Source organism: Vulpes lagopus, chromosome 14 (assembly GCF_018345385.1).
Source record: "Vulpes lagopus strain Blue_001 chromosome 14, ASM1834538v1, whole genome shotgun sequence".
NCBI classification, from domain to species: Eukaryota; Metazoa; Chordata; class Mammalia; order Carnivora; family Canidae; genus Vulpes; species Vulpes lagopus.
This window is the reverse complement of record NC_054837.1, coordinates 30,370,283-30,380,977: the sequence shown is the minus strand read 5'-3', so window position 1 is coordinate 30,380,977 and position 10,695 is coordinate 30,370,283. Positions and strand designations below refer to the sequence as shown.

The 10,695-nt window shown below is 41.3% G+C and overlaps 1 protein-coding gene across 10 annotated transcripts in view; it reads left to right on the top strand.

Annotated features, from left to right (window-relative positions):
• Positions 1–34: 34 nt before the first annotated feature.
• Positions 35–10,695, top strand: part of MPHOSPH9 (M-phase phosphoprotein 9) — a 70,575-nt gene continuing 59,914 nt past the window's right edge. For 4 of the 10 annotated variants that reach the window (XM_041728877.1, XM_041728876.1, XM_041728875.1 and 1 more), the window contains exons 1-3: positions 35–221; positions 3,109–3,368; positions 7,703–7,856. In XM_041728877.1, the coding sequence (XP_041584811.1) occupies positions 3,265–3,368; positions 7,703–7,856 (258 nt within the window). In that variant the 5' untranslated portion in view covers positions 35–221; positions 3,109–3,264. Of the gene's footprint in view, positions 222–1,169; positions 1,252–3,108; positions 3,369–7,702; positions 7,857–10,695 lie in introns of all 10 variants that reach the window. The other 6 variants (XM_041728878.1, XM_041728880.1, XM_041728879.1 and 3 more) reach the window with 6 other exon arrangements.

The following is a 10,695-nucleotide window of genomic DNA, read 5'->3' as shown; positions in this document are numbered from 1 at the left end:
CCGCCTCCTCTCGTTTCCCAGGCGTCGGACCTCCCTCTGGCGTGAGGGGCGGGGGGGGGGGAGGGGAGGTCGCCGCGCGCGTCGCGGCGCGGCCGTCTCCGCCCCCTTTGCAGCAGCCAATCCCGCAGGCGGGGCGCCGGGCGCGCGCACGCTCTCTGGAGTTTAACGGCCGCGAGAGGCCGCTGCCCGACCCTGACATCGGCTGTGGGAGCAGCGGCCAGGTAAGCGGTCGCCGGACGAGGCTTGGAAGACGCGGCCTCGGAAGAACCCAAGTGTCCTGATGACTCTAGGGCGGGGGAGGACGACGGCCGCGGCCACGCCGCGCAACCCCCACCTCATCCCTGCGGTGTGTGGGGGCTTCGCCCGCGGCCGGTGCCTTTTCTAGACTCCGTGCCCTTGAGTGACACCCGCGCGGCCCAATCGCAGAGCGCTTCTTCCCGAGGGGCGGAGGCTTGTGGGATTTTTCTTCTTCTTCTTTTTTTTTTTTGGACGGTCTTCCTTAGTTTACTTTGGGAATCATGGTAGAAGTTACTGGAGCGGTGGCTTTTCCTCCCGCCTCCCCGCAGCCTCCGGGGTAGGCGGCTGCGTTCGGTGGCTCTCCCTCGCCATCCCCCTTTGACCCGAGAGCCGCCAGGCGCGTTGAGGGCTGCCTGCGAGCGCGAGGATGTCGGGATCTGGCCTCAAAACCTCTGGAATTCTCTCTTCCTTGCCCGCCCCCGGGCTTCCAGCAAAGCGCAGCGCCGGTTTCACTTCCTTAGGGTCCGCAGACCCCGATTTGGTCTTTTGTTTTCTTTACCCCACCCTGGGGTCATGGGGACCAAGAGCACATTTCGTTACCGGGACATACAAAAATGTCTCCTGTGTTTATATCAATTGTCCATCGAGTTTTGTTTTATATTGTCTTTTTAAAAGGAATTTCGCATTTATGTCGTGGTCCCCCCCCCCCCCCCTTCTTCCTTCCCGCCCCCATCCCCACCCCCTCCGCCGCTGGAGAAGCATCTTTGCATCTCAAGTGGTTTTCCTTGTGCATCTTCCGCATCCGGATTATCTTGGCGGTGCTGGAGGTGGTGGAGGATAATAGATGGGGTTGCAGATCCAGGTCCCTGGAGAGCTCGTGTTTTCCCAGTAGAAGAGCAGGGTGATTTGAATCCAGGTATTTTCGTTGCCAGTTGGAAGATGCAGCTCCAGACTTTTTCAATACCCCATTTGTGGTTGGCGATGGGCTGAGCCCCCGGGGAGAAATCCATTTAGGTAGGTCTGGTTACCCTTGGCTTTCACAAACCTTTATCTCCCTGAAGGAAATGGTTCTTTTATGAAGTGACTTTTTTTTTTTTTTTTTTTTTTAAGGTTGTGCTTTATAAAACTAGTCCCTAGGAAGTGGAATCAGAATACTAGGTGGTTTTCCTCTCTTGCACTCTCTAAACTTTTTATCTTGTAAGAGGCATAGATTTTTGTTTTTCTCTTGCTCCTTCACTTTTTTTTTTTTTAAGAATTTATTTATTCATGAGAGACACACACACACACACACACACACACACACACACACAGAGGCAGAGACATAGGCAGCAGGGAGCCTACTGTGGGACTCGATCCCAGGACCCCAGGATCAAGACCTGAGCCAAAGGCAGACTCTCAACTGCTGAGAGTGCACCCAGGCACTTGTTTCTTCACTTTTAAAAAAAATACATGAATTCCCTAAGAAGGAAGCATGGTGTTTGATTTGTTATAGCCAGTTTGCCTCTATACACCTAGCATCAGTTACCCTGCATCAATTAATCAGGTTTTTTTTTTTAGCTGACCAGGCAGATTGTTTTTAAACAAGTAATACATGCTTAGAGTGCAAAATGCATTTCTTCCACCCCTACCTTCCAGCCAATAGAGAAACAACCATTTGATTGGCTGTGTTGAATACCAAATTAAATACTAAGTCGTTCTGATTTATCTATTTGAGGTGTAGATCAACAAGCATGGATCCTTGGTAGAACTTAATAAACAAATGAACAAAGCATATAAGTATTCCAATTGTTAGAGTAGAATTGTGTCTAGAAACTTAATAATTAAACACATAAAATTCTGAAATACTACAGGGAAAAGATGATGCTACTTTTTTTTGCAAATGATCCTTATTGTAGATTTTTGAGATATAATTCACCTCATAAAATGCATCCCTTTGGGCAGCCCGAGTGGCTCCAGTGGCTCCAGTGGCTACCGTCTTTGGCCCAGAGGCGTGATTCTGAAGACCGAGGATCAAGTCCCACATCTGGCTCCCTGCGAGGAGCCTACTTCTCCCTCTGCCTGTGTCTCTGCCTCTCTCTCTCTCTGTCTCTCTCTCTCTGTCTCTCATGAATAATAAATAAAATCTTAAAAAAAATAAATAAAATGCATCCCTTTAAAGTGTACAATTCATAGGTTTTTAGTGTATTCACAGATGGGTTATGCAGCCATCACCACTATATAATTCCAATACTTTTCATCACCCCCAAAATAGACTCCATACCCATTTTTGGTCACTTCTGTTGTCTCTTTCCCCCAACTTCTGGCAACCATAAATCTACTTTTTGTCTCAAGAGATTTACTCATTCTAGATTTTTCACATAAATGGAATCCTACACCATGTGATCTTTTACTGAGTTTCTTTCACTTAAACATAACATTTCAGTGTTTATCCACATTGTAGTATGTATCAATATTTCATTCCTTTTTTTTTTTAAAGATTTTATTTATTCATATGAAACACAGAGAAAAGCAGAGACATACGCAGAGAGAGAAGCAAGCTCCCTGCAGGGAGCCTGATGCGGGACTCCATCCCAGGACCCCAGGATCACAACCTGAGCTGAAGGCAAATGCTCAGCCACTGAGCCACCCAGGCACCCCTATTTCATTCCTTTTTATGGTTGAGAAATAGTCCATTTTATGTATATAATACAGCACATTTGTTTTTCTGTTCATCAATTGATGAATAGGTGGGCTGTTTGCATTTTGACTATTAAACTGTTGCTCTTCTTACTGTAGACTTGTATAAAAGGATGAAGATTTCCAAAGTAGTGAAAAGACAGTTGCTAGGTTTAGTGGCTTTTTATAGTATTTTTTTCCTCCATTCATTTTCAGACTCTTGGGAGCTTAGAATATTTCACAGTTCTGAATGTTAGCAACTGAAAATGCCTGTAGACGATGAAGCATCTGAAGATGACTCGGATTCAGTTTCTTCAAACATTGAAAGAACCTACATTTTCAAATAAGAGAGTATAACAATTTCTGTACACTATGGAAGATTTTGATTTGGTGAAATCCTTACGAAAAACTTCATGTTCTGTAGAATCTGATATAAAAAATTCTCCCCCTTTTGGACTGAACTTAAATACTAATAGGTAAGAATGGGATAGGTAGATTTTTATTTTATTAATGTAACAACAAATCAGAATAAGTTTATTTGCATAATTTACCCAAATAGTGTCATAGTTTTTTGTTCCCATTTAAATAACAACAGCAGCTGGTGACCAGGAACTGTTCAGGGATAAGTTGTTTAAGTTAAGAGTAGTTTCAGTCTTTCTCTGTTTTTCATTTATCCCAGAGGCCATGTCCTTTTGTGTGGAAACATTGTGAAAAAGAAATTTTCCTAGTTCTAGTTCTCTTTACACTTTTTAAAATTTCTTTTTTTTAAAATAGTTTTACTTTTAAAAATTTCTGATAGATTATAGCATTTCTTTAAAATTTAGTTGCCTACATATTTCTACATTTTAAATGTTTAATATTTCAGAACTACCTCACCTATGTGGGAAAGTAGCAAAGTTGAATACTAGGAAGTAAGCAAAAAAACATACCTTAGTGGACAAAAATAGATGCTATCGAACAATGCATTTTATGCATTTTTTCTTTTCTTTTTTTTTTTACAGTTTATTTATTTATTTATTTATTTATTTATTTATTTATTTATTTATTTATTTATTTATTTATTTATTTGAGACACAGAGAGGCAGAGGAAGAAGCAGGCTTCCCTGCAGGGAGCCTGATGCAGGACTTGATTCCGGGATTCTAGGATCACGGCACACACTCAACCACTCAGTCACCCAGGTGTCCCTTGCATTTTCGTTTTAAACTATCCCATTTTTTAAAAAAGATTTATTTAGTCATGAGAGATACACAGAGTGAGAGGCAGAGACATAGGCAGAGGGAGAAGCAGCCTCCATGCAGGGAGCCCAATATGGGACTCGATCCTGGGACCCAGGATCATGGCCTGAGCCAAAGGCAAAGGCTCAACTGCTGAGCCACCCAGGCATCCCTTGTTTGATTTGTTTTTGTTTAGAGGCTATTTGCTCTCATTTTGTACATAATCTGAAAAATGTGATTATTTGATTTCTAAATTTCTGGTACTTAAAAACAGTAAAGAGGCAGAGAGGAGACCAGCTATAACAAGCAGGTACAATGAAGCAAACAACATAACAGTCTGGGGCCTACTGGTAAAGGGTCAGATGTCTTTATGTGTTAGAGCGAGCTTGAGCAGGGGGAGAGGGAGAAAGGAAAAAGTAGACTCTGCTCATCAGGGAGCTCGTTGTGGGGCTTGACCACAAACCCTAGGATCACCGCCTGAGCTGAAGGCAGATGCTTAACCAGCTGAGCCATCTAGGTGTCCCTAACCATAATAGATCTTAAAGAAACTGTGTATAGTAAATAAATTCATTAATTTTTTTTAGATTTTTTTTTTAAGATTTCATTTATTTATTCATAAGAGACAGAGAGAGAGAGAGGAGAGAGGCAGAGACACAGACCGAGGGAGAAGCAGGCTCCATGCAGGGAGCCTGATGTGGGACTTGATCCCAGGATTCCAGGATCACACCTTGGGTGTGAACGCAGGTGCTAAATCGCTGAACCACCCAGGGATCACCAATTTTTAAAAGATTTTTAAAAAGATTTTATTTATTTATTAGAGAGAGCCTGAGCACAGGGAGGGAGAAGCCAGCTTTCCACCGACGAGAGAGCTTGTCTTGGGGCTCAGTCCCGAGACCCTGAGATTGTGACCTGAGCTACCCAGGCACTCCTAAATGCATTAATGGTTTTTTAAAAAATTTTATTTATTTATTCATGAGAGACAGAGAGAGAGAGAGAGAGGCAGAGACACAGGCAGAGGGAGAAGCAGGCTCCATGCAGGGAGCCCGATGTGGGACTCCATCCCAGGTCTCCAGGATCATACCCTAGGCTGAAGGCGGCACTAAACCACTGAGCCACCTGGGCTTCCCTAAATGCATTAATTCTTTAAAAAGTTTGTTCATTCTCTTCCCTCCTTTGGAGGAATTTAAAGTAGCTTACAAGAACATATGAAACAAGAATGCAGAGTGAAAGCAGGGGAAATGTGTGTGGGAAATGGTCCAGGAGAGATGTCTGCCTTTGTAATCTATACCCACATAGTGAAAGTCTTTTTCCTGTATCACTTGGTGGCCCCCCCCCCTTAAAAATATTTTATTTAAAAAATTTTTTATTTTTGTTTAAAGATTTTACTTATTTATTCATTAGAGACCGAGAGAGAAGCAGAGACACAGGCAGAGAGAGGCTCCTCGCAGGGTGCCTGGTTACAGGACTTGATACCAGGACCCTGGGATCATGGCCTGAGCCAAAGTCAGATGCTCAACATCTTGAGCCACCCAGGCACCCCTAAAATTTTTTTAAAATGTAATCTCTACCTCCAGCATGGGGCTTGAACTTACTACCCCAAAATCAAGAATCATGTGTTCCACCAACTGAGCCAGCTGGATGCCCCCTAAATGTGTCCTTCTAATGAAATTATATAACTGAATTTGTCTCTCTTTTCATTGTGACTGGCAGTTAAACCGGTCAAATTTAGACTTGATTATTATACAACCGTGTTAAACCCATTATGGACAACATGTATGTTCTTTCTCTTGAATTTTTATTAATCTTTCTCTGATCTTCCTCATTGCTATTTTTTCTGTTATTTTCTTGAGGGTGTTTTGTTTTTTTAATGAATTCTTTTTTTTTTTTTAAGATTTTTATTTATTCATGAGAGAGAGAGAGACAGGCAGAGGGGGATCCCTGGGTGGCGCAGCGATTCGGCGCCTGCCTTTGGCCCGGGTCGCGATCCTGGAGACCCGGGATCGAATCCCACGTCGGGCTCCCGGTGCATGGAGCCTGCTTCTCTGTGTCTGCCTCTCTCTCTCTCTCTCTCTCTCTCACTGTGTGCCTATCATAAATTAAAAAAATAATAATAATAAAATAAAGTTGTTAAAAAAAGAAGCAGGCTCCATGCCGGGAGCCCGACTCAGGACTCGATCCTAGGACCCCAGGGTCATGCCCTGGGCCAAAGGCAGGCACTAAACTGCTGAGCCACCCAGGGATCCCCTTTTTAATGAATTCTTTATGAAACAATGTAGGGTATCGATAAATAAATGAAAATGACCTCTTAGACTGGATTTTATTTTATTTTATTTTTTTATTTTTTATTATTTTTTTTTCATTTTTTTAAATCTTTATTTATTTATGATAGTCACAGAGAGAGAGAGAGAGGCAGAGACACAGGCAGAGGGAGAAGCAGGCTCCATGCACCGGGAGCCTGATGTGGGATTCCATCCGGGTCTCCAGGATCACGCCCTGGGCCAAAGGCAGGCGCCAAACCGCTGCGCCACCCAGGGATCCCTTATTTTTATTATTTTTTTAAGATGTTATTTACTCATAGAGACAGAGAGAGAGAGGCAGAGACACAGGCAGAGGGAGAAGCAGGCTCCATGCAGAGAGCCTGACGTGGGACTCGATCCAGGGTCTCCAGGGTCACGCCCTGGGCTGCAGGCGTCGCTAAACCGCTGTGCCACCGGGGCTACCCCCAGACTGGATTTTATTTATTTATTTATTATTTATTTATTATTTTTTTAAGATTTTATTTTATTGATTGATGAGAGACACACAGAGAGAGAGAAAGAGGCAGAGACACAGGCAGAGGGAGAAGCAGGCTCCAGGCAAGGAGCCCGATGTGGGACTCGATCCCCGGACTCCAGGATCAGGCCCCTGGCTGAAGGTGGCACTAAATCTCTGAGCCACCGGGGCTGCCCCCAGACTGGATTTTAAACAGAGTTTATTGTCCTTACTTATGCTTTGTGTTTTTATAAAGCAAATCTGAAATAACTTCCTCTGAAGTTTGGGAAAGCAGTCTTCCTGGAAAGAATCAGTGCTGTTTTACACAATGAATAGGCTAAGTCCTGAATATTTGCTGCTAATTTGCTTGGCACAGCTTTTATTCAAAGATAGTTCAAAGATAAGCATCCGCTTATCAAGCCCACTTTGGGGGATCCAATTAACAAGACTTGACTATAGTCTGGCCAGTAGAGAAAGAATCTTCACTACAAAAAAAAAGGCTGTTCTTACAGTAGAGTGAAATAATCCTCTGGAATGATTGAGATTGGAGAAGCTGGGACCTTTTTATTATTGTATGGCAGAAACTTCTTTTTTCTGCTAGTGCTTTGGAGTGTTCTCTCACTTCTGGAGGTCTTTCTGTGGGGTTCTTTAAAGAAATATGTGCTGTCTTTTTACTGCTGTTTTCCTTTTGTGGACAAATGTGATCAGATTTTAAACAAATGAGGTGCCCTTAAGAAGGATTAAATATCAGTGGTTTTGTACTACTCTGCTAAACTTGAACTGCTGAATTATTCAACACTTTGTAGAATGAAGAAAACCATTTGAATTATTTATGTTTCAACAGAAGTAGTCCCCACCTTAGTACAAATGGGGTATCCTCTTTCTCAGGGAAGACCAGACCATCTGTAATTCAAGGTCCACTTGAAGTCCTCACCTCTTTAATGCAAGAGCTACAAAACAGTGGAAAGACTGATTTGGAACTTTGGAAAAACTGTGAGGTATCTAGTTTTGTTTTATTTGTGGAATTTTAAAAAATATATTTGTAAATGTGCCTCCACTAAACTCTAAATTAATAGAAATTTATATGTTAAAGAGTATGATATTATTGCTATAATAAAGTGATCAAATATAGTAATTGGGGAGCAACATTGAACGAATAAGAAAAAAGATGATCAAAAGTATGTTTGAACAAATATTGGTGATTAGACTCAGTAATTTATATTTTATTTTATTATTTTTTTATTTTTAAAATTTTATTTATTAAGTCGTGGGAGACAGAGAGAGAGGCAGAGACATAGGCAGAGGGAGAAGCAGGTTCTCTGTGGGGAACCCGATGTGGGACTCGATCCCCATACTCTGGGATCACGCCCTGAGCAGAAGGCAGACAGACACTCAACCACTGAGCCACCCAGGTGTCCCAGTAATTTATATTTTAAAGGTCAACTAAAATGCTAGCTTTGTTCAGGGAAGTGAAAATTCCAGTATGATTAATACTGTTACTAATTTTTGAAAAGATTTTATTTATTTATTCATGAGAGACAGAGAGAGAGAGAGAGAGAGAAAGAGGTGCAGAGACACAGGCAGAGAAAGAAGCAGGCTCCATGCTGGGAGCCCAATGTGGGACTGGATTCTGGGTCTCCAGGATCACGCCCTGGGCCAAAGGCTGTGCTAAATTGCTGAGCCACCTGGGCTGCCCTACTGTTACTAATTCTAATGTTTTAAGTAATTCATACAGAATTGTTATCGTTTTGAAAAACCCAAATCCTCTTTGAAATATTTTGATTACTTCTAAATTAAGGTGTCTATTTAGTAATGCCTTATCACATGTAGTTGTGATATATTGAATTATGTTGATTTTTCATATCGGTAGTTCTTTCTTTGGTCCATAGGTTATTTACTTATTTATTTATTTTTATTTATTTATTTATGATAGTCACAGAGAGAGAGAGAGAAGCAGAGACACAGGTGGAGGGAGAAGCAGGCTCCATGCACCGGGAGCCTGATGTGGGATTCGATCCTGGGTCTCCAGGATGGCGCCCTGGGCCAAAGGCAGGCGCCAAACCGCTGCGCCACCCAGGGATCCCGGTCCATAGGTTATTTTTTTTATTTTTTTATTTTTTTGGTCCATAGGTTAAATTGTGATATAAACATTTAACAATTAAGAGAATACATAAATTTTGTTTCACAGAAAAATGCACTAGTTATATTTTTCCAAGGCTAGATTTGGTAATGCTTTATAAAAATGTATAAAACATTATTATTATTGAATTCTTTAGGGAACAATAGATTTTAAATGTTTATCATACTTTTAAAATCATTATTTATGTTATTTTCCAAATGTATTATACACGGAATGAAGGAATACCCCTGGTTTAAGGGTTCAGTAAGAGCCACCCCTAAGTATAATTATTTGTATTCATTATCCAGAATCATTGAAGTTATAAAAATGACCAAGTATTATTGAAGACTTTAAGAAAATTCAGTTATGTTCTGTACAATTTTTATATTTTTTCCGTATGATAATCAGTATATGCTAAAGTAAGAGACCTATAAAATGATGTAATTAAAAATGGAATGTTTTGTGAAATGTTTACCATAATATACTTACTCATTAGTTTATGAACCTGTATTAGCATGCTTTTAAAAAATAAGGCATTACTCTTCTGGCAAATTCACAGTTTATTTATTTATTTTATTTATAAAAGATTTATTTATTTATTCAGAGAGAGAGAGAGAGAGAGAGAGGGAGAGGCAGAGACACAGGCAGAGGGGAGAAACAGGCTCCACGCAGGAAGCCTGATTTGGGACTCGATCCCTGGTCTCCGGGATCACACCCCAGGCTGCAGGCAGCAGTAAACCACTGCACCACCGGGGCTGCCGGCAAATTCACAGTTTAATTAGAAAATGTTACTTTTAGTACTTTGAAATGAGCATCTTAGTTTCAGAATATATTTGTGAATTTAAGATACAGTTTTTTGGGGCACCTGGGTGGCTCAGTGGTTGAGCGTCTGCCTTTGGCTCAGGTTGTGATACTGGGGTCCTGGAGTTAAGTCCTGCATTCGGCTCCCCATAGGGAGCCTGCTTCTCCCTCTGCCTATGTCTCTGCCTCTCTCTCTGACTGTCATGAATAAATAAATAAACCTAAAAAAAACCCAGATTTTTATAAGCCAGGATTCCAACCAGATACTTACACTTTAACATTTGAACCAGTTTCTATATACCCCTTCTCCTTCAGCTTTGATACAATACTATTATTTTATTATGTTTAATAATAATTGACTACTTAATTTTTGTAATGTAGACATGTAATTGATTATTCAGTGAATAGTTTTTTTAAAATTTATTCATTTGAGAGAGAGAGACTGTGCCCGTGTTTGCACAAGTAGTGGGGAGGCGCAGAGGGAGAAACAGGCTCCCCGCTGAGCAGGGAGCCCATTGGGGCTCTACCCTAGGATCCCAGGATCATGACCTGAGCTGATGGCAGATGTATAACTGAGACAGCTAGGTGCCCCCCACTCAATATTTTAAGATACTTCTTACTTTGACAGAATGTGAAATATCCTTCTAGTCATTTCAGTGGAATTTCCACAGTGTATTAGTGTGTTTTGTGTCATACAAAAAAAAAAAAATCTTCTGATGTTTTAGTGTGTACCATTTTAGGAAGAATCGGAAGGCTAAGGGTTGTGCAAGTCTTATTCCTGACTCTTCCCTAAATTTCGTGCTTTCATCTTCATTTCAGAAATAGTAACGTTTCTCTGATTTCTACCATTTATAAGGGAAAATCTATGTTATTAAAACAAAACATAAAACCTGTGGAGCTCAGAGCTCTGGAGATCT